The sequence below is a fragment of the Anser cygnoides genome, chromosome 5 (assembly GCF_040182565.1).
Source record: "Anser cygnoides isolate HZ-2024a breed goose chromosome 5, Taihu_goose_T2T_genome, whole genome shotgun sequence".
Lineage (NCBI taxonomy): Eukaryota > Metazoa > Chordata > Aves > Anseriformes > Anatidae > Anser > Anser cygnoides.
In genome coordinates, this window is record NC_089877.1 from 61,723,786 (window position 1) to 61,747,702 (window position 23,917).

A 23,917-nucleotide genomic window follows, 5' to 3' on the forward strand; every position below is an offset into this window, starting at 1 on the left:
AACCGCACGGGGAAGGAGGGGGGGGGGGGGGGGGGGGGGAAGGGGGGAGAGAACGGGGGAACCGGGGCCCCGCCGCCGCCTTCCCCGCCCCTCCCCGGCCCTCGCAAGTTTGGGGGACGCGCCGAGCCGCCCCCACCGCCGGGCTTCGGGCTGCCTGCGGGAGTCTGAGGGGGGCAGCAACGGGCAGCCCCCTCCTCCGAGCCCCCCTCCCCGAGCCCCCCCCTCCCCCCCCCCGGGGACGGAGCGGCGGAGTTGCGGCTGCCCGCCCGCCCCGCTCTGCCTCGTACCTGGAAAGTCGGAGCGAAGTGGGCAGCGCCCGCCTCGGCTCGGCTCGGCTCTGCCCCCGGCTCGGCTCGGCCCCGCCGCGACGACGCCGACGCCCCCCCCCGCCCCCCCCGCGAGCGGCGGCGCTGAGCGCGGCCCCACTCCGCCCCCCCCCGGCCCGCCCGCCCGGACTGGCAGCGGCCGGGCAGCGCCGAGCCCAATAACAAGCTGTTGAGCAGAATCCGGCCTGCTCGAGCTCCCATTGGTCCCTTCCTCACGCCCCCGGGGCTCTGCCCCGCCCGGATTGGGCGCCGCGGACGGCGCTGCTATTGGTCGCGGTGAGGACGGCGAGGGCTATTGGTCAGACGTCGACGCAGGTAGAGCCACGGGGACTTTTGATTGGCTTTCCACCGGGGAGTGATGAGATTGGTAGCAGTTGAAGTGAAGTCACCGTCCTCCCCGCGGCTGATTGGCGAGAAGCGGAGCCGGATGTGTCTCCGAGCGCGGCGATTGGCCGAGACCGGGAGGCGAGGAACAGCGACGGCGCGACGCGATTGGCTGGAGCCGCCTCTCCGAGCCGCGCAGGGGCGGGGGGACGAGGAGAAGGGCGGGGCGGGGGGAGGGAGGGGGGAGGCTGCGGCGGGCGCGGCGCGGCGCGCATGCGCGGCGGCGGTCAGCCTCCCGGCGCCATTTTGTGCGCGGCTCCTTCCCATTTTAGGCGGCCGCGGGGCGGGGGGTAGGTGGCGGCGCAGCGGGGCCGGACCTTCACATGGCGGTTGCGGGGGCCCCCTCAGCGCCCCGGGGCCGCCTCGCGGTTCGGTTTCGGTGGCTCCTCAGCGGCCGTGGCGCAGCGGGGAGGCTCCGGAGAAGCGGCGGTGGTGCCTCTGCTGGTGGTGCTCGGCGGGGCCGCCCCGCCGGCGGGAGGCGCAACGGGCGGCCGCGGGGCTGTGAGGCGGCTGCAGGTAGGGGGCGGTTAGCGGGGGGAGGAAGGGGGAGGTGTGTGTGTGTGTATATGTGGAGGAGTAACTCGTTGTTACCGGGGTCCGCACCGCCACAGGCTGCCGGCTCTCCCGGCGCCTTGAGGCGGTGCTGCCTAGTGCCGGTTACTGACAGGAACCGGTTACACACGGCCGTGCTCGTGTTTTAACGGCAGCCTCGCGTCTTGACTCTGTGTGTAAAGCCTGTTCTGTGCTCAGATCTGGCGTAGATCCATTATTTTTCCTCACGTTAACGAAAATCTATTTGATTTCAGTAGCTTTCTCTCAGCTACATCTGTATCTTGGGCTTATTTAAAGCATCAGTGATGGGACCTATCAGTGTAATTACAAAGCCTGCTTTGCTAATGCTGAAAGGAATGGATTGTTAGCTTACACATAGCTTCCATGTGACATCTGACTTGAAGTTTTTTTTTTAAACTAAACTTGATTTTTTAGGAAGCAGCAGGCAAAGAGACAATTCTGTAGTGGGTTTAAGTGCCAGTTAATAGTGTAGTAGTATACTATAGTACAGTATAATATCTGTAGTAAGGATTAATGCACGCAAAGAATGTTTAGAATTGACTACAGATCACGTATAACAAATCTGAAGCATAGCTTCAGGTTTCTGATGTTCGGATCTTGGTTGTAAAGACGTACAAGTTATAGGAAGGCTTGGGGCATTTCTTTTAATGCCGAGGGAATTTTGATTTTGTGTTGTGGTTCCAGCTGATGCAGTGAATAAACTGAAGAGCAGATAATTATCTAGAATACATCAAACTTAACTCTGCTGTTAGCAAAACTTTGAGCCTTTACTTCAAATGTAAACTTATGATATCTCTGTGGATTGTACTAGCTGAATCATGACTTAGACTGTGAGATTTTGGAGCAATGGCTTATATCTCTGTACTAAGTAGAGTACCACTCAATAAATAAATTTGTGACAAAACTAATCAGTCTTGTTTCTGATTTCTAGCAGAAAAATTCTGTCCACCTGGATGTATCTGTTGCAGCTGGCGTGCCTTGGAAGTTCTTGGCACATCATCCATCTAACTACTGTGAGCAAGTTTTTTTTTTTCTATATAGTTAGTCATCGGAGGAGGTGACTTGTGCTTTTATGGCATTTAAAGCACCTAAGAATGTCTAGCTAGGCAGCACACCAAAGAGCCTAAACATTCACACGCAACTTGGGGATGATGTCTGGTATAATGGAATGAAAAGGCTGCGCTTCTGGCAAGCTGGAGACAACTCCTATTTTTGGTTTAAAGTAACTTTTCATTGAAACATGAACTTCCAAACTCGGAGCAGCACTAGGATATTGAAGTTTTGCATCTAAAAGTATGTCAGTGTGGACTAGCCCTTGAGGATTAAATATAGCTTGGCTATACTGTATCCTTGCAGTTGTGTCCCTTCCCCCACTGTGTGATCTCTTACAGGGAAACAGTCGACAGGAATGGAAAAAATGAGCAGCAGTTTTCTGGTGTGAGCCACTCTATCATGAGCCGCTTTAACTTTACAAAGCTAACACTGTCTTCTGAGTTATAGTATGAAACAATCAGTAGGGGTTTTTATCTAATCTCTCTGTAAATAGACATGCTAAAAGAGAAAAATATTTAACACCATTGTTCAAAGCAGTGGCGCTTGTATTATGTGTACTCTGTTAGTACCAAAGGCCTTGTAGGACAGAATAATCACCTTCTGTGTTTTACTCTTAGCTCGTGCAGAGCAATGAACGCTGAGGCATCAAGATACTCTAAATGCATAACTGGTCTTGATGGCTCAGTCCTGTCAGTAAATTAGAAAAGATAACTTCCTTCAAATTTCTTTGGTGTAATAGTTGCAGAATTCACAGGAAGTTTGTTCAGTCTTGCATATACGTGGCACTCAATAAGAAAAGGCAAATACAGTGATTTCTGTGTCTTGCAATTTCCTTAGTACTATGAGTAGCATCTTAATATAATTTTTTTAAAGTGTGGATTCCTTAGGAAAAGAGAATATAACGAGAAGAGAGATTTCTGGGATAAGTAAGGTGTTCTAATTCTGTTCAGTAGTCAGACACTGCTCTTGATGTACTGCATTTACATGTAATTAGAAACTCAGAATATGTATACAATAAGAGCCAAAACATTCAAAGAGTGTTAAAAATACTGATTCTTGTTCTAAACTGAGCTTCTCTGTATAAAGTGAAACACTATGTTACTTTGTCAAACTTCACAGATGTTCAGGACACCGCTAGCTTTTATTTTTTGTTTCTAGTGTTCAGTTCTCCTTTTTTAGATGCCCTTCCCCTTGGTGTTTCTGTGCTGCCAGTAAGTAGGCAATATTTTTCCAGCAGTGGTTGAGCAAGCATCTGCCTTGTGGTTCAAAATCTGTCTGTGTGGAACTCCTGTATTTCTGCATAAATGAAGGTCAAATGTGTGCTTGCCACAGAGCTCTGTCTGACTCTCTGTAACTGGCTCAAAAGAGTGTGTCAAGGAGTTCTGGAGTACTTAGTATACTTTTATAAGGAAAAAATGGGGGTGGGGGGGGGAAGGAGAGGAACAAACCCCACAGGAAAGTGATGACACCAGAAGGATCAGTTGTTAATAGCTACATCATAAAAATGAAAGGTCAAACTTTTCCTTTTTTCCTTGTCATGGAAGAAGTTGTGCTTTACTGCTAACTCTCAGCAACAAGTTCCTTCATGTTTTTATTTATATATAAAATAGAGGTAGATATAAAAAGTGTATGTTTTATTTAAAAAAAAAAAAACTAATACTGGCTGCTTAGTTACCCTAGAACTGGCACTTTCTGGTTCCCATGTTCAGAAAAATGGGTGTTCAGTTTTTCAAACATAAATGTGAATGCTATCTTTGAAAACTTCATTATGAGTGTTGTTGGAGAAAGCATAGCAACCCTTCAACCTGAATTAGTGCGTTATGTTCCCCAAGTCTTACTACTGGTTTCTTGAACCCGTTAGAGGCATGTTTTACACCAGTGCAGTAAGTTCTGGATATGAATAATTATGAAAATGCTTCTAACATAGTACTTTGTATGAGGGGAGAGGGGAAAAAATCTGAAAGTCAGCTTTCCTGTTAGCTCTGACCTAGCCGTAGTACTCACTTTGCAGTTTCTCCTTCCAGTAACATGAGTAAAGTGCTGATACACTCTGACAAGCTGAGCAGGTATCTTGTTAGTGGCTTCAGAGATCTCCAGGGAGAAATGGTCCTGCTCTTCCTGAATAAACTACATCCAGACTTTGTTGTGCTTGTGGCTGCAGTTTGTAAATGCGATCCTGTGTGCTATAAGATGTGTGCAGAAACTAGTGACGCATCAGCCGATCTGTTATTAGCAGCGTAGTACAAGAGAAGTTTTAGTTCTCAACTGATGGAACTGCTGCTTTCATCCTAGAAGCTGAAGACTTGTGTAGCAGCTGCTGTTTCAGTGTGGCGGAGAGCTTTGGTTGCCATCACCTGGAACCAAGTGATCAGTCTGTCCTCCAAAACCTGAAGTAAGTGCTTGAGATCAAGTGTGGATTCTGTTACTGCTCTGGGTGGTAACATTACTTCACATGGCTGCTGAAGGAGAATATTCTTACGTACGTTTTCACAGGCTAACTGGTATTTTAAATGCCAGGAGTAAAGGTGAAAGACTAGATCTAGCTGTCATTCATGTGTCATCAAACTTTGTTTCAGCCTTCCATGTAACTTGTTTGCAACAGGCACAACTTGGTACTAGAAATGTATCCAGTGCGTATATCCACGTGGGCTGTGCAAGTGCATCAACCATTCTAGCACAGTAAACCTAATGAGCACAGAGTTAAAATAAAATTAACTGGTTTCCAAAGCATTTCTACTGCATGCAGCTTTTTTTTTTTGCCTGGCCTCCAATGTGTAGGCTTTATTGTTGGTCTAAACAGTTTACCTGTGCAATTTTTGATCTTTCAAAGTGAGAAGAGATGTTTTCTATGGGATTGGAAGAGTGGTTCTCTGTAAATATAGTCAGTCACTAGTCTACAGAGCAAATATGGTTTTAGTGTTCCTGAAATAAACTCAAGTTGAAAACTTTTAAACTGCCATGTGAAACTCTAGATACTCCTAACTCTAATTCTTCCTAACAGAGTCAAATCTTGTTTATAAATAGTAGTGCTTGAGTAGCTTCCCATCTAAATCAAACATGCGGGGTGAAACTTGAATGCAAAAACTACTTTGGGGAGTTGTAGTTACATAATTTAAACTTAAACATTTAAATGAGGTTGCGTGCTGTGTTTGAAGAATCCTACTGCAATCTTCCAAGTAAGTTAAATTTCTGGTAGAATAGACTCCTTCTCAAATACTGAACTTTTGGAACCTGGTTGGAAGCAACTATGGATTCACTTCTTCAGCTTTTGGTGAAACCAGATTGGGAGTAAACATACATTAAATGTGTGTCCACATTGTTCATATCTAAGATGTTGACTGATGCTGAAGTTGGAGAGCTAAAATCAGTTGTTTTTCTTTTGGTAAAGAGAAGTAACTCTAGTTGGATTATTTTTCTCAATACCTGTGTTAGAATATTCAGGATAGTGTTGTTTTTTTTCTTTGTTCTTAAAGTAATTTTCAGAGTGATTTGTCACAGCCAATCTGAAGTAAGAGTCCTCCTTGCTCATGCTACCTGTTGCCAGTTTACATCTTGACTGTCTTTTTCCGTCTGCAGAAGGAGTAGTTTAAAAAGTATAAGAGGAAATAAAACTTAAAAGCTGTGTTTTCATATGCACAGCCTTTTTCTTACTCAGTTTGGATTTTTACTAAGACACATTTCCATACTTGCAGAGAAAGAAAATACTGTTTTGATACTGAAGGTGAGTCCTTGGATGTGGTCAACCTGCTAGCACAGGTGTCCCCTCCAAGCCTGTCAGCACTGACGAGCTGTTGATTAAAATGGGGGATTGTTTCAGATGCAGTCTGTCGAGCACCATCACCCAGCTGGCTTAGGGCTAGGGCTGCATGCTCTCTCCTTGTCACTCTTCCAGAAAGCAATGCGTATGCCACTATTAGTATGCAGCCCAGCAGAAAGAAGTAAAACTACTTGTGCAAGCAGGGATATTCAGCAAAAGAAAGCCTGTGAGGGCAGTAGTTATGCCCTTTCTTCTAGGGCTTTTACTTGTCCAAATTACTTTAATCACTTCTGGTTAATTTACTTTTCAGCCTCAGCTAACAAGACTGCAGTTCGTCAGTATTGATTCTGTTCTAAAAGCATTAATGCCCTCAGTCTTTTGAATTAAATGTTATTAGCTGCAAGTAGCTGCTGTTAGTGAGAATCACTTTGGCCAGTGATTACCTTCTGATTTTCCTCCTGCTTAGGCCTTTTTTCAAAAGCTACTTTCTCCTTTGTGTATTTTGCTTGAAGGATATTAGTGGTAGTTAACTTCCAAGTGGTGAGGGAATTAGCTGACCAGCCAGCACTGTGTTAGCACAGCTAAGCTGTGAATTAATTGCAAGATCGCGCTGTTTGCTGGTACCTTCAGGGATGAGCTTTCTCCTGTCAGGAGCTGCAGTTCTGCTGTGCACTCTGCCACCCCATTAGTTACACCAGCACAGCGTAAACAGAACTGCTGAGATGAGCTGTGTTGTGTTGACGTACAGAACTGTCAAGGAACAAAATGTGTGACTTCTTGTGAGTTTAATTATTTTGGGTCAACGAAATGTGTCTTATTAGTGTGGTACTGGTCTCTTCCTTGCGAGCAGCAAAATGAGGTGACAAACTGGTGTGAGAATGGAAAGAAGCATTTGGCTGGGTGAAATAGTTGCTTGTTAAACTGACTTTCCTACTGGAAACACATCAAGCTATGCTTTCATTCTGCTTCCTGAGACAGCATTTCAGATTTCTTCTATTCCTGATGTATAGAGAAATGAGTTTGGGGAAAAACAGCTTCCTAAAGTGGCCATCTTTTTAGTGTGGAAATGCGCAGAAAGAGAGCTGGAATTGCGCTTTATGTAAGCATGCTGTTAAATTCACCTGAAACTTCCTTTGCTGCTGTTGGAACCCGTTAACGTAGTCTCCTTCCTACCCCAAATAATGAACGCAGCAGATTCCTGCTTTTCTAAATTTTCTAAAAGCTCTGCGAACAAAACTTTCAAAAGCTTCCTGGTGTTAATTTAAGCATTGCTTTCTGTGTGTGTTCAGAATGTATCAGCCTCTGGGTGAATTCACTGTAAGTTAACCTACCCTTAGAGTAACAGAATGGTTTGGGTTGGAAGGGGTCTTAAAGATGAGCTGATTCCACCCTCCCATGGGGGGATTAGCAATCTGTTGCTGAAAGTGGACTCTTAATGCATGCATTTGGGGCTTGCAGGCTATACATGTAATATCAGATGATGTCTAACTTTATACAACAATAAACAAAACTTTTTCTAAATTCTTACTTGTCTCATCTTGTGTCAATCAAAATGTGTTTGGTGGTTTGTGGTTGGTTTTTTTTTTGGTGGGTAGTTCTTATATTGTCTTTAGGGGAAACTTCAGGGGATTCCATTTTTTCTTCTGTATCTGATCATATGCACATGTTTGGACTATAAACTATGCCTGGCTGCTGCCTGCTTTATTCTAGTTGTCCATTTTTGGTTGGCATAGCAATTTGTAAGAACTGTTTTTAAACAACTGTTTCAGAGTCCTTTAATAGCAGTGTGCTGAAGATGAAGAGCACTGCATGGTGGTTTAGGCCTCCTGGAAATGGGAGACTTGGTCTGAACTCGGTTGTAGGTCTGGTGTTTTCAAATACCAACATCTATCTATTGGATAGACAGCAAGGCTACACCCCTACCTCTTCTGCAGTGTGGTTTCTGCAGCTCTATAATAGGGTGTAAGTAGAAGATCATCTAATATAGAAAGTTAGGAGCAGTTAATGTCTCAAAATAGCTCCCAATTCTTAGGTAAAAGTAACTTCCTTGCTGTATGTAACTTGAAAAACTGGTGGGTGGAGGAAAAACTAGTCCTTGTCTCGGAGGCAACTGAAAGAAGAAAACAAGGGGGAGAGAACACTCCTTACTGAATTTTTGGTGGTGGTACAGTCTCAAAATTTTCATGACAACTAATGCTACTTTTCTCTTCAGTATCTTGAAGTTCTGCACTTAAAAGTCCGATTATTTTGCCTTCCTGCTGATAAATGCTTAAGCTATGTTGTGGAAATCATTGTTTGGTGTTCTGTTGTATGGTTACAGTTTGTCTTAAGGAAGAGACTTGCAGTATCACCTACGTAGTTAGACCAAAGCTCCTTCCTTAAGGGTGACTTGGACTGCAGAGCCAAATAGCATCTCAAGCGTTACTGTGTCTGTACAGACAGCAAAACTTGCAGCGTGGGGGGCTTTTAACCTTAGGCCATCAAGCTATTTTTGGTTATGAGAAGTAACAAATGACCTGATGCTTGGCACGCTCCAGATCTGCATGGAATTAATTGTTTCAAGTGCTCTTTTGAGTCAACACCAACTATGGAGCAGTAATAGGTATTAGGGAGATATGTATATCTGCTATGCTGGATTTTATGTATGGGTTACTTCGGAGATGTTCAAACAGCTCAATCTTACCTTTGTGTAATCAGCAACACCAGTCATTTTTAATGAAGACAATACCGAAAACACTTTTTTTAATGGCCATGTAAATCAGTACAAATAATTGATTACCCTGATGCTACAGTTTAAATCTCATTTTTGAACGTTTCAAGTGAATTTGCATATTCTAAAACCTGTTTTGGTGCAGTCATGGAGATAAATATAAACTGGAAGGATTACTTTTAAACTTGTCACCTGCAGTCCCCTTAACTTCCTCAAACAAGGCCTCTGCGCATGGACTCGCTGACTGATTGTAACAGGGAATGTGACGTACCCAGTTGTACTAAATATCAGAGCAGTGATTCATCAGGTGCTGAATAACTATCAGTGGGTGTGTGAGACGCAAGAGGAAGGATTATAATGTACATCCTTCCTCGTTCATTGCTAGATCTGTGTATTTCTAAAACCTTCCGTGGCGAAGGATGACTTTAAGCTAAGAAATGAGTTGGTCTGTACAGTCTCTTTTCTGTTGTGCTGTTAGGGCATATGCTTTGGGTCTCAAGCAGCAGTATTTGCCATGAATGCTCCGAAGTCGTGTTCCAGCATGGCAAGAACTACAGTTATGCATTCCAAATGCGTATCTGACTTTCTGCTCTATTATGTATTCCCATAAATGGCCAGAGCCCAGACCAAGAAGGTTACTTGTTAAGCCCGCAGCAAGAAATGCTGCCATGGTGTGGGCTAATTAGGCTCTTCTGCTATCTTCAGAACTGAAACTTCCCAGTACTCCTGGCAGAAATACTCAAAATGAGTGCTAAGAATCGTCTCTTGCTTAAACCTGTGATTCAGAAATTTACCTTACCAAGGACAAGTTTTTTTTTTTTTAGCCTTGCAATGTACTCTTACATTTCAATGTTAAACTCAAACTACAATCAACCACTTCCAGGCCTCTCACTGAGTTCTATAATACAGCTAGATACTTGTTTTTTCCAGGCCTGTATTTAAGAAATGGCCCCTATTAAAGGGAAGCTTTTTTCTTTTTAATATTCCTCTCTCTTGTTCTGTAACAAATCCTGTCCTTGTGTACGTGGTGATCTCAGATCTAGTTTTAGCCCTTCTCAAGCTTAGCTCCAACCAAGTGATTTGCCTCAGCTCTGTATGTTTAGAAATAGGACACAGTCTTCATTTAATCAAAGTTTAATGATGCTGTGCTGTCCTACAGCATTTGCAAGTTTTTATGTAGTTGGTGTTGCCTTTTCCTTCTCTTGGAAGACTTCTTCCCGTGATCAACTTGCTGTTTGACACAGCAACACTAATTCTTAGCAGCAAAATTCACAAAGGCTGGCATTTAGCCTATCAGCTGTAGACTAAAATTAGTGAAAAGTGATACTGCGCAAATATAAATGTGTTCTTAAGTAACATCTTTGCACTTTAATACCTTATTAATTTGAGAATGGTTGTCTCATTGGCTATCCCAGTGGGCACTTCTGCAACTAGATGAAGGCTACAACAGTAGCTGTAATGAGTTTGCACCATTTCCTCTCCTGAAATAAGGATCCTCCTAGTGCAGAAATGAGTTCTGAAGTTCCACAAGTCTTATTGCTAAAAGGTAGCAATTCGTAATGCACTGGAAGCCTGCTAGATTTCTACTGTTGCCCTTTTAAATGCTAAGGAAAACTTCAGTACTAAAATAGCTTGTTCAGTAATTACCTCTCCTCCTGTTTTTTTACCACCCCTGAATAAATGCAAATATTCTTCCCCCAAAAAAGATCCTTCTAATTCTTGCTTTCTTTATCTTTCCCCATCGGCAGCCAATGAAAATAAGAGTGGCTTTTTTCCTTACTATAGGTGAAGGTCAGTTCTCACACTCCGATTACTTAAAACCTGACAGTAACACTCAGCTTGGTGTTGTTTAACTGAATGTTGCCATGACAAGTAAGTTCACTGGAAACGTGTAAGCTCTTAAATTGCTTCTTGTTGGGCTTTTTTACACACCAAGCAACAAACCAGAGCATGCTTTTTCAAAGGAACTTCTTAGATTGTCATGTTCTCTGATAAGTATCTGCTTTGAAACTCGAGTAAGAAAGGAGGCAGCTATGTTCCTGCCTATATCTTAACATGGTGAAATATTTTTCTCATGCAGGATTGATCTTGTTCTTCTCACTTAACCCAGAAACCTAACTTGTACGACTGCTGTACTGCCTGGGCCTAGTTCTGAATGGCTCTCAATGAAAGGATTAGCAGGATAGCTGTAGCCACATAAGGATGGCTTTTAATTTTCCTTTAGTGATATTTCAGGTGCAGAATAAAGACAGCCTGAAGAGAATCAAGGAGTCCTGTTACATATGGTGAGTGGAAGCTCAGCCCTCAGCAAATGCTTTAGACTGCTGATTAGTTTCCTAACTGGCTCTCACTGACTCAAAGAGCTGAATCAGCAGTAAGCTTCAGTAGTAAATTCCAGCTGAATGCAATACAGAACTAAGCCCTGACTCAGTGTAACAACTGCACTGTTGCCTCAGAAGACAATGCTGACTGAAGCTATCCATCATGGTCACCATTCATGTCAGTGCAGGGAGGCCTGACAGTTCTAGCAGAGTTTGAAAGCTGCGCCTAGCTGGAGAAGCAAGGGTTCATGTAGCTTGACTGCAGCAGAGGCGTAAGCTGAGATGGTCATTAAGCACTGACACAGACCCATCTATCTCTATTTTCTTTCTTTTGCCAAGAAAAGGAAACACTACCTGTATCCTGTAATCCCTTTAGAAAAGAGAAAGCAGAAGCATGGAAAGAAAAAAAAGAAAATGAAGGAAACTTTTTAATGGGCTTGTCATTACTAATATGTAGTACTAAAGCTGAGGCATTTGATTTGTTAGGAGGAAAGTGTGCATTTTAGATTAAAAATGACCTCAATTTTAATTCAATGTATAAGACTTGCATTTGAAGTTTTAAAGTGGTGAATAGACTTTATCTTTTCAGACTTTGAAGTGACTAGATTAGATGCTGCCCCTTTTCCTAGGAAAGGCGGGGAATAGTTTTTTTTGTTTGGTTTGCAGCTCCTGGGAAAGTTAACTATTGATTCAAAACTGATTTGAGAAACCACAGCTGAATAAAGCTGAGTACTTGAACTGAACTTCTTTTTATTCCAGTCACACAGCTTAGTAGATCTCAGACTTACAACTTAACACAAGCACTGTTCAAGTGCTTCATATTGTTCACTTTTCCTAGTGTGGTCTTAATACTACAGATTCAAGTTTTTTCTCCCCCTGCGTTTCTGGTTGTTACATAGGCTGTTTGAAGTTGTCAGCTGTGTATATCACCAAAACTGGCAGCCAGCTTTTTTTTTTTTACAGCTAGGTAGGTTGTCTCCTGCCAAGGAGAATCAGGGACTATGGTGACAGATGGACTTGATTAACTAACATCATGATTTGCAGGAATAACCAAGTTCTACTATGTACTAAACTAGGTAACTAAGCAGGAGACTTGTCAGATTTCTAGGCAGATGACTCTTCTGTACTTAGCCTAGCTCAATACTCTAAAGTGAGAGGAAGCAACGCCAACCTGATAACATCTTTCCTTCTAGTGGCTGTTTTGAAGTACTGTACAGTTTGGAACACAGTTGCCTCTTGATAATGCTGACCTGTACTATATTGAAATAACAGCTAGCAGACAGTAAAATGGAAAATTTATTAGTGCAAGTTGGTCACTCAGGTTTTTCCAGCAAGTACATAGTAGCATCCCATACTTAATACATTATAAACAAACTTGTACTAAGTTTAAAAAAAAAAGTTGAACTTGTCTTGAAGTAACAATGTGTTACATATTGTCATCGTCTGATTCATCTTCCTCTTTCAAAGATTCCTATTTAAAAAAAGATTAATGAAAAGAATGGTTTAATATCTGTTCTACAGCTTGCCTGGAACAAGCAAAGGGAGTTCTGCTGTTGCTTTACAATCCTCTCAATCTGTACAAAGGTTGGTATTCAGCAGGCTAGTTCCTATTTTTAGGAGTTTAACACTGAGCACTATTACTACTTTTAAAACAAATTTAAAGCTGTTAAATGCTGGAGGGCTAACTTTCTCCAGCTGCTTGTCTTTAATAAGTCATGTTGACTGCAATAATTTTACCTTTCCTACTTACACCATTATTGAAGAGGAATATGTTTACTTTTTAAAGAGAAATGATAACTGTGCAAACCTGCTGAAGTATGGTTTTTAAAAGTAAGAGTCATCTCTGGATTACACTGAGAAACTCACAATTCTCTTCAGAATAATATCAGCTACTACCGAAGTGATGTGTGACTCTACATTTTCCAGCCATTGCAGTGCTGGAATCCTACTGGTGATTCGTTCCATTCCAGCTTTGTCAAGTGAGCCCTGAGATGACAACAATGATGTTGGACCTTACCTTGGCGTATTTTTCTGCTTCTTCCCTTATGTCTTTGGGAACGATTTCATGTTTTCCACCGGTTACTGCAAATAAAAAGTACATATGAAGCAGAATTCATATAAAGAAAGAAGTTAAGAAGCAAATATTTTACTTCAGTTACAGGAACTCAGAAGTTTTATATAGTGTTTATAGAAGTTTAGAAATGCATTACCTTCTCCGACCCAGCTGAGTTCCAACTCAAATGCTTTATCTTTTACTTCATCGTGAACTATGTAGATTCTGTAAAGAAACACAGATTACAACAGATTTGTCAACAGATTAAATATACTCTCCTCCTTTCACAGATTTCTTATTCTGTTGAAATACTGTTCTTATAGTTAATACAAGCTCTGCTTTCTCCCTTATCCTTCCCTTATGTGTATCCCCCACAAAACCAAGAGCACACCAGAGAATATTCTAGGGTTGTTAGTATAAATGGATGTTAAATGAATACAGCTAAGATGCAAGTTATTTATCTAGTTGAGATGCTTGAGATATCTTAAACAGAACAGCAGCACCTTTACAATAAGTGTTATTTAAGATTCAGAAACTGCAGAACCAAGGCATCATGGCCTGCTCCTGCTGGATCAGTCACAGCAGCATCATATATTTCTCTTGTAAGTCTTACTTTAGTTTACACTTGAGACTAAATATGAACATATCTTGTATAAAAATATATATATAAAGTGTACTACTACAAGCTCTTGAAGAAATCATTACTGTGGACTCTGGCAAGTACTTTAGGATTTTAAAGAAATAATTAAAGTGTTTGGTATCTTGCTAAATGCTACTAGGGACTAGCCTTAAGCTAGAAGAAAACAGAACTGTATCTAGAATTGCTGTTAAGTTTTGAGCTGAGGCTGAATTAAGGAACAGGAGGCTTCTGAGCACTTGAGAATCTGTGCCTCATTTGTAGTTTTAGAATCGGTCCTTGTTAGGTTTAAAGAAGAGTCCACACATTCTTTCCTTTAGCTGCTACCACCATAGCCTCTGACACAAACTCTGAAATAAACTCACAGGCTGCAACACCAACGATGGAAACATTTGTTCCTTCTTTATAACCTTCTAAATAATAGCCATAAAACACCTGAGATCAGTATCAGATGTGACAAGCACAGAAATGTCCCTGGAAAACATCAAGTGTTGTAGGTAGCTGAGGGATACTTGTATTTGTTTGACAATGTTAAATTCACAAAGTATTTTCAAGATTACTACTGGCCAATTCATGCTCTACCTAGCAGAAGTCTTCCTGGTCTCTTTTCTCCCCTTACTAGTATGTGATTTGCATCATGCCACTCAGCCAGCAAGCTACACTCGGAGTTTGTGGGATGGCATTAGCAAGTTCAGGTGATTAGGGCACTGATGCATCATCTTAAATTGCATCAGTAAATAAACCGCCCAGCAGGTTAGCAAATTCAGTATTTCCTGTATCTTCATGTGGTACGAACCGAATCAGTGAAATGAAAACAGCTATATTCTATATGCCTCTTTAAACAAGGAGTTATACCGTGTTTCTTTTCCAAGCACTTGAATCTTTTAGGAAAATAGGAAAGCTAGGTCAGAGACCTCAGCTTCATTTTTGGCCTGCTACTTCATGTCTGAAGCCCCAGGTGATTGTTCGATCTGCACAACACAGTATGCACCTCTGCAGGACCAAGACAATGAGTTTCTCCCACCTGTCACTTGGTTTATATATTTTAAAACCAGTGACTGTGTTCAGACATTTTAAGCTTCAACCCACTGCTGCTACAAAACTGCACCTTTAATGAGTAGCAGATGAGATGAGTGTATTTTTTGCATCCTTTCTCATTTTGCAGTGTTTGGGTAGCATATCCCACCTCACAAGAGGACAAATAGTAATGTACTAGAGTCAACATGAGCACGCATCTAAGAGAAGTGAGACCTGGTACCTAATATAAAAGGAACAGTCTCAGTTTGAAACCATAGCAAGTTCACCAGTACCAATTTCTCTCAAGTTGGAAAAACAGGTTGGAGACTTACATTTTCGCAACCTCTTTAACGACGTCACGGCAGGTCATTTCCTTCATCTGTAGGCAAAAAAATACACAGCGTAAGAGAACGTCCAGTTTTCCATTTCCACAAGGCCTGAAACTGAGGGTGCACATACCTGATGAGCTTGCTGTTATTCTCTACAAACGCACCTTTCACTTTTGCTCATCCTACTACATGCAAGCCCATCTTCCAGTGAAGAATTTTATATGTGAATGGTTCTTTAAATAAAGTGTCAGTGTGAAAGACTCCCCACTTTAAAGCACTTACCAGCTGGAATCCTAGAAACTGAACAGCTAACTGTAACATCATCAAAGCTTGACTCATTCTTAGATGCTTTCTGATAAACTACTGTAAAAATACCCACACGTACAGTATGGAGGAGGCACTGTATTTTCACATACAACATCCACACTCTTTCTAGGTAGCATACGAATACTTTAGCTCTTACCAACATACTGTTGCAAGCAAGTCTGACTTGTAAGTGATGCCTAAAGAGAGGAATACTGGTAGCGTGTTAGCAACCAACTACATGGCTGAGCAAGGTATCAGCAACTCATTTTGTATTTTTTCCACTGTTAAATCTCAGTCTTCTGACAGCTTCACAGTTAATCAGAATGAAGTCTCATCCCACTTTCTGTGACAAACTCAAGTTTTGCAGATCAAATCTCTTGCCAGTCAACTCTTTTGGACCACTGTATTTCATTAATGCAGGTTTGAAACAAGATTAATCTTACCTACTTTCTCAATGTTTCATTTGCACCAAACAAACAAACATCAGCCTTTGATCTATCACTCACAAAAACTCACCTGCCGTTATTAATTGAAACCAACGGGCCCTCAGTCACAGGATACAGACCAATATGTTATACATTTTACTAACACTTTCACTTTCCCTAGCATAGAGTGATTTTCAAGTTCAAAATTATTTCTTTCTTTTCCCATTATTTACACTGAGCTCAGAGTAAAACCCACTAATTATGCAGTTTACCATCTCTGTCAGATTTTCAAAAAGTTTTCTAAGCCCCAGTATAGAAGTTAGGTCCTTCACCCATGGCTCAAAACTAAGATGACAACAGTCCTTTGTTCATGTTGAGTCTCACTGCACTTTCTAGGCGTAAAGCACATGCCTGAGTAAGCAATGGGCAGGGAAAGGAACATGCCTGGTCAGACAGACGTGCCATCATATTTGCATTCCAAGAAGTTTCCTAAACAGAGACCCATTGTGCCAGCCCTTACGTTTGTGACACTTAATCCGTAACGCAGCCGCTGACGCTCGCTGCTATTTACAAGTACAATTTGTGTCACATGAACATTTAAATGACTATGTACGTTTACGTGTATGAACTTAGCAGTGAACCAGGAGAACCCAAAGGTCTTAGGTTGGATATTAGGAAGAACTTCTTTACCGAAAGGGATGTTAGGCATTGGAATGGGCTGCCCAGGGAAGTGGTTGAGTCACCATCCCTGGAGGTCTTTAAAAGACGTTTAGATGTAGAGCTTAGTGGTGTGGTTTATTGGAGGACTTGTTAGTGTTAGGTCAGAGGTTGGACTCGGTGATCTTGGAGGTCTCTTCCAACCTAGATGATTCTGTGATTCTGTTACCATCATGCGTGTTTACAAGTCAAAACTTGGAGGTTAAGTTTATCTTTTGCCATGATCCTTTTCCCATCCTAGATAATGTTAACTGCAGACAACAATAGGAAACACCGTAACAGTTTATCACAAGGGTTAATTACGTCTATATATCAAAAAGATTTTAAATAGTATCTGGAGATGCGTGAGAAGCGCTGCAGAAGAGATGAGAAGATTCAAATCCTCTCCACGTGACTACAAGTTTTCCCCGCAGCTCAAGATAGGAAGTGTTTGCATAACACGCAACAGATGTGATCCCTGCAGTGTTTTTCACTTGCAGTGTAAGCTGCACACGAGGGTTTCGCATGCTACGTCCCCTCCCAGATACAGCTTCTGCTCCGCAGTACCTGTAAGGCAGGTTTTCAGGTTATGCCTACATGCGTGCCTCTTTCTTCCCACCTGTAGTCATTTCTTCCATGGTAAGAGTTTTAGTCAATAGGCCCCGACAGGCAAATCGCCCCACAAAAGCTTGTGCACTTCTGTCTTTTTCCCACTTCAGTTTTGTCATTCGATCAGAAATTCATCTTAGCAAAATTAACTCTGCCCTGGGAACCTGCCCAGCCTACGGTTAACAAAAAGCATCAGCATGCAAGACTGCGCTTGCTTCACACTGCTCTGACAGGATCATACGCCTTACTGACGGCATTCTGCAAACAAGCCATTGAATAAATCAACGCCGTTGTGCTGTGTGGCACACCACTCCTCCCATGTACTACACTTCATAGGCCCTACTGTACAGCTCAAGCAATACACATACTAATTAGCTGCACAAATAGCAAGCAATAAAGGTTTTGAAAATCCCAGAACTGCAGAGAAGTTTTTTTTTTTCAGTAAATTATCTATTACTCAACATATTATCTTTATGTCAGCTTGCACATGTGGAAATTGAAATGATGATTTCTCAGACGCCAAGATTTCAATATCGAGATCAGATCATCTCGTAGGACTCCAACCTTTGATTTGGTGTTCAAGCATCTGACCACGTTCAAGACTGAATGAATCGTGTCTAGGAATATTTTCAATTTTCCTGTAATTTTTCAGATGTGATGCTGCACCACCATAAATGGACTATTCTTAAGAGTCTAACAACCAGATGAACTTGAGTTTTTCAATGAACAGCTGTGATGTACTTTTGTAGATCAAAACTATAAATAACACTCAAGAAGAGTATAAAGTAAGAATTACAACAAACAGGCCAAGAGCAGGGCTGCCCCATGCTGTCTCTGGTTCCAAGTGATTCAAACACTACAACCCAAGAGAAGGACAGAAGTCTTCCAGGGTTCTAACCTTACTCTAAGTCAGCTTAAGGCACGCTGATACATTTCGGTCAGCTTCTCTCAGTGGACCAGTTTCACACAGCTAACTGTCTACACGCTCATTCAGAAGGCTATGAAACAACTTCTCAGTGTGCATCCACAGAACTTCCTTGTAACACTTCACAAAATTAATTACAGTGTTGCGCAAGCAAGAAATGCTGAACAAAAACTGCCCTTTTTGTTTTCCGTGACAGCATGCCATACAGTTTACTCCCTCTAGCATTCACAGCACTAAAGTGCTCTTCATCAGATGTAACAGATTTTTTGGAGGGTGCATTACAGTCAGCAACAACAAGCAGCTAGAGGAAAAGAAAAGACAGAAAAGGAGAAGAGAAAAAAAGACAGAAAAGGAGAAAAGACAGAAAGGGAAAAGAGACAGTACCTCAACATCAGCTAGCTGAGAAACACTGTCTTAGCTAGCAAGGATTTTCTTTTTCTCCATTAACATTTTCAAAGTCATAATATTCCAGTGGTCACTCTGTATTCTGCAGTTTCACTCACTGTCCTTAACAAGACCAGCTTTTTTCAACTTTTTAAGAAAAGGATCATCTAAAACCTTTGGGAAAAAATAGATATACCACCCTGTACAATGCTGCCCTAAGGCTTTCATTCACAACTAAAAAAACTTTATGACATTTTTATATGAATTCAATGACTTTGTTTACTGGCATGCGTGGCAGCATATGTTCATGCTTCCTGTTTTAAAAACACGGACTCCCTACTGACTACGCGTTGCCCAGGGGCAAGACTTCAGAAATACTATCATTGAGGCTAAAACCATCTACAAAACATTTCTTCTGCTTCTCTTGTATTTTACATATTTTAGGCATCCAAAAAAGTAGTACTATAACGTAGGAATATTTGCCTTGAAACAACACAACAGAACTGGAACATCGTACCTGAAGTTTTTCGATCTCTGTTTTTGCAGCCTGCCTGGCTTTACCAATGGCACACCCCCAATAACCCTAAAAAAAAAAAAAAAGAAACAAAAAGTTTAATTAAATACTATGTCCTCTACGGTTCTTACCATTACATATGACAACCCCCCCCAAATCCCATAATAATAAGGCAAATGCACAGTAAACGTTGGTATTCTGTTTCAAGTAAGATTCCTAAACTGGAGAACAGAACCCAATTACTAGATTAAATACTGCCACCATTGATAGATAAGCACTCAGTAGTTCCTCTGGGCAGAAACGCATCTGCTCAATTTCTTGCAACAGATCATCTACTGTAACTGAAAACAAAAGAAAAGCAAACTAGAATTGGAGAGGATCCATGCAGGGGAAAAAAAAAAAACAAAACACAAAAGCCCAAAGCCCCGCCTACCATGAAAATACATTGAAGTGTAAGCACGTAAAAACTGAGCACTTTTGCTTCCCTCAAGAGTTACTGTATTAGACATATTGAAATAAAAAAAAAGAGGACCATCCTGTGTAACACAAAGCTGAAGAGACAAACAGAAGTACCCATTTTGATTTGACTTGCTGGTAGCAGCCAGCATCAGAGTAGCAGCCCTTGTTTATCTAAACCTCTCTCTTACACAAAGTATTTTGTGAACGGGGCATCACTACAATACTCACATTTTTGGGGTAACATATGGGGCTTTTCACTGGATACAATCAGGTGGAGTGAACTCCCAAATTTCTGAGAGACAAGCTTAAAAAAACTAGTTTCATGGAGACTGCGCTACTTCCAATAAATAGACAATGTCTGTTTAACAAAGGCATGCAAAAGAAAAAAAAAAAACAGCTCTGTTCATCTTAGGCAACGATTCACTGGAGATCTTCCCAGGGGAAGAGAACAACAATTAAGAGCACTTCTGGAATGGCACTTACTGGTTTCCAAATTAGGAGCTTTTAAAGGGGGAACTTACGCTAAGATGGAAATATTTCTGACACACTCACGTATGAAACTCCTGACGGATCAATCATGTACAGCTGTGCGCCATCATCGTTATCATAGGACCCCAACATGAAACTGATGGAGAAAAAGGGAAATTAAAAACATTTGTTCTACCGATGCACACACAACTATGAAGACTAAAGCAGGATTCCTACATTCTTGGTGCCTAACTCCTACTGTTCTGTTACATTCTATTAAGTGGTTTGTCTGAACGGCTTAGCGTGATCACGACACCAAAGCGTGCGCAAGAAACATTGTGCTTGATCTGTAACTAGACAGCAGATCTCAGCTTATCAGTCCTTCTGTGCTGTAGCTGCATGGCAGCTCTACCCTCTTCTTTAGCTATGAGGGTAAGCAGGATCATCACAGAGGAAAAGTTCTGCTTTCAGAACTGCCCCGGATTTAAATCTTTAAACTGCCTCAGCTTTAAAACTGAGGGACAGGCATGTGATCCACCTAGAAGCTTGGTGTTCTCTCATGCAAACATGAATTTTATCCCGTAAGTTTTTCCACACATACAAAAAAGGGATCTGTTTACCAAATGACTCCTAGGTTACTAACACCAAATTTGAAAGAGACTTTAGCCGATCTAACTAGTTCCAGCAGGTGTGAAACAAGATCCTTACAAACAAGCGTTTTCAAAAGACCTACCTGCAACCGAAAGGCCTGACAGCGCTGTACAGAGTGTATGCGTGCACGTACATGGCCACTCTGTCTGCAAGATGCTAAGTGGAAACAAAAATTAATGTCTTTTTTTGAAGAAGTAAGCAAGCCTCAAGCAGTAAAATTTAATTCTCAGAATCAAGACTAAGAAAACAAAGAACCCTACACAAGCCGTGCCCATTTCTTACCTTCAGTGGAATATCATAGCCGTAGTTAGATCTAAAGTTGGAAGCCTCTTCTCTAGCTATGTCTGCCAAAGAACGAGCATCGGCCAGAAGTCCTGCTACTGCCTGAAATAAGAATGACCATCAGCTAGTCCAAACGTTTCTTACAGAAAACTCTTGAAAAGTCTAACCACATGACTTAACCGAGATCTTTACTGAACTCTACGTATTATTTATTACAGGTGAGTTCAATCAAGCCACGTCAAGATGATTAGATATTAACATGGTATAGAATTTTTCTCTAGGAAAAATCAATAACTGAAATTATCTTCATTTTAAGTAGCGTCTTCTGATTTGCCAGGGCTGTATTAATCCAAGCAATACTTCATATTTTATACTTGATATTTCATATGAAGTATTCATAACATGAGTATTAGTTATGAACATGTCATGTATTATACATGACACATAGTTTGGTGTAATACTTCGTGTAACACTTCACAAAAGATCCATAGCGATGTCCTTTTTTTGCCTCCATTTTGTATGGCTGCTTAGATTACAAGAAAATCCAGTTCTCTCCCTGATACCGGTGACATCACCAGTAAATACAGTTTCACGCACTTTTGTCACCCAGCAGCCACTGCTTGGTGTCATCCTGACATCACTGGTACGGATTAGCCAGTAACTGATGTCAGCCTTGACAGAATTCAGTTGACTCTCAGACTGTTAAGAAGGAAAAGATAATCTTGTACTCAAGTGCTATTGCAGTATTTTCCCTCTTAACACACCTCATTTGTTTACTACAAAAAAGGGACGTGTTTATATTCATATTCAAGTCTGAGCAACTGGACTGCTGAAAAAACTTCCATGAAGTTTATAGCAGCCTCAAAATGTGTACATATCTTCTATTTTAAGTTTAGAACTTTGTGTGTGTGCAATCGAGAATAAATTACATAAAAATAGTCAAAAATTCTATAGCATTTCTATGTACACGCAAATCTTAGCATAACTTACTTACACTCTTCATTAGTGATTCTCAGGTCTATATATTTCTACTTTTGAGCAGGAAGTCCCTTTCAGGCTATGAGAAGTTGTAACTCACCATTCCAACGTGTCGGTCAACATTGAAGAGACGTTTGTTGGAACCCTCCTCGTACAGCTTGGACAGAACTAGTTTCTCTACTCCAAAGACGACACCATCCTTGCATCTTATCCCAATTGCTGTACTGAAAGACAAGATAAATGGAAGTTTCTCACACAGAACTGAACCATAGTGTAACTAATGAAGAACTGGCAAAATACTAGAAACTATGACATTATTTCCACAGAAGTTACAACCCCACGACTGAAGACAACAAGGAGGAGGAGGGGGAAAACAGAGCAGACCAAACACATCAACGTTTCCTCAGACGAAGGCAGAGCTGGCTGACAAGTCCCCACACAAACGTTTCACTGCTCCTTATTTGGCACTCGGGTGATCCAGCCCATGCCTTGCTAATCCATCAGCTTCTCGTTGCTACAGCGCAGTTGGGGTTTTTGCCTTACAGCTTTGCCTCGTGTATACTTGAAGGAAGACAGACGCTCTCAGAGAAGCTGAAGTAGCTTTCAGAGAACTTGGATGTCCTCAAGTTCTTCACGAATGCAAAGAAGTCATCAAAAATTAATGAGGCTTTGAGCATGCCAGGCTTTCAGTGACTCAGTTTGCATCCAGATTTTGCCCCAAAGCAGAAGATTTTGTTGTCCTTAACACAGATGAGTGATTTTACTGCCTGCCTTTGCATTCTCCACAAAATACCAATTTCCACCAAACTGCAAAGCAAGCAGAAGCTGTTATACTACTTTTATGCTTAATTTGAAGCCTTGTAAAATGAAGCTAGGGACGCTGTTGCTTAAAAAGACATTAAAATTATTTCCATCTGCAATGCCATCATGCTTGGCTAATCCAATTACATCGCTTTAATAACGGCCATCCAAGAAGCAGAAATGCAGGCAGTTGTATCTTACCTACTGTTCTCCACAGCTTTCATCGCATATTCAACTTGAAACACTCTGCCATCTGGAGAGAACGTCGAAGCTGACAGGTCATACTGAGGAAGAAAACATGGTACTCAGCAAGAGAGCATTATTACAGCATCCCATTATTTTCAGAACAGGTCTATTTATTTAAAAATGTAGGACTGTCACTTGTGGGACATCCATGGGTATTAAGTACTATAAGGAGGTACTATAAGGAGGCTGCTCCATTCCGTGCAGTGCAGTAATCACAGAATCACAAAGGTTGGAAGAGACCTCCAGGATCATCTGGTCCAGCCACCCCCCTACCACCAATGTCACCACTAAACCACGTCCCTAAGCACCAGGCCCAACCTCTCCTTGAACACCCTCAGGGACGGTGACGCCACCACCTCCCTGGGCAACCCGTCCCAACGCCTGACCGCTCTTGCTGAGCAGAAATGTCTCCTCATTTCCAACCTGAACCTCCCCTGGCACAACTTGAGGCCATTCCCTCTGGTCCTGTCACCAGTTACCTGTGAGAAGAGGCCGACCCCCAGCTCCCCACACCTCCCTTTCAGGTAGCTGCAGAGAGCAATGAGGTCTGCCCTGAGCCTCCTCTTCCCCAGCCCAACCCCCCCAGCCCCCCCAGCCGCCCCTCACAGTACCCGAGCTCCCCGTCCCTGCGGTACCGAGGGCCCCAAACCGAACGCAGCCCCGGGGCCGGCCCCACTCCGGCTGGGGGAGCTGCAGGCCCAGCCGTGACTCAGCACGGCCCCGGCCCGCCGCTCCCGGCCCGGCCCCCGCTCCCCTCACAGCCGCCCCGGGGCCCCGCGGCCGCCGCCGCCACCGCCGCCGCCGCCCCCCCCCGGTGCCCCCCCTCCCCCGCTCACCCCGGTGCCGATGGAGCTCATGGCGGCGCCGCAGCCCGACGGAGCCCCCTCGCGCTCCCCACCGCCCAACAAGGCGCGCTCCCATTGGCCGCCGCTGCGGGAGGGCTGGGCGGGCGGAGAGGCGCGGCGGGGTGGTGACGTCACCCGCGGGCAGCGCGCACGCGCCCGTGCGGCGGT

General features: G+C 42.6%; 2 protein-coding genes and 1 long non-coding RNA gene across 4 annotated transcripts in view; 1 reads left to right on the forward strand and 2 right to left on the reverse strand.

Annotated features, from left to right (window-relative positions):
• The window catches only part of ARID4A (AT-rich interaction domain 4A), a 48,547-nt gene extending 48,118 nt beyond the window's left edge, over positions 1 to 429 (reverse strand). For both annotated transcript variants that reach the window (XM_066998504.1, XM_066998503.1), the window contains exon 1: positions 288 to 429. The gene's annotated coding sequence lies outside the window, so the exon portion shown is untranslated. The remainder of the gene's footprint in view (positions 1 to 287) is intronic.
• Positions 430 to 518: 89 nt separating this feature from the next.
• Positions 519 to 17,652, forward strand: LOC106037228 (uncharacterized). Its single transcript, XR_007164119.2, has 3 exons — positions 519 to 1,226; positions 2,215 to 2,296; positions 4,629 to 17,652. It is a non-coding gene; the product is annotated as an uncharacterized lncRNA (long non-coding RNA).
• PSMA3 (proteasome 20S subunit alpha 3) lies at positions 12,403 to 23,894 on the reverse strand. The gene is made up of 11 exons (XM_066998505.1): positions 23,741 to 23,894; positions 22,860 to 22,942; positions 21,958 to 22,081; positions 20,880 to 20,981; positions 20,680 to 20,753; positions 20,031 to 20,103; positions 19,023 to 19,088; positions 15,164 to 15,210; positions 13,335 to 13,402; positions 13,142 to 13,206; positions 12,403 to 12,595 (listed from the first exon to the last, which is right to left on the reverse strand). Exons 1-11 carry the CDS (start codon positions 23,759 to 23,761, stop codon positions 12,551 to 12,553), a joined length of 768 nt encoding a protein of 255 aa, XP_066854606.1. The 5' UTR covers positions 23,762 to 23,894; the 3' UTR covers positions 12,403 to 12,550.
• Positions 23,895 to 23,917: the final 23 nt, after the last annotated feature.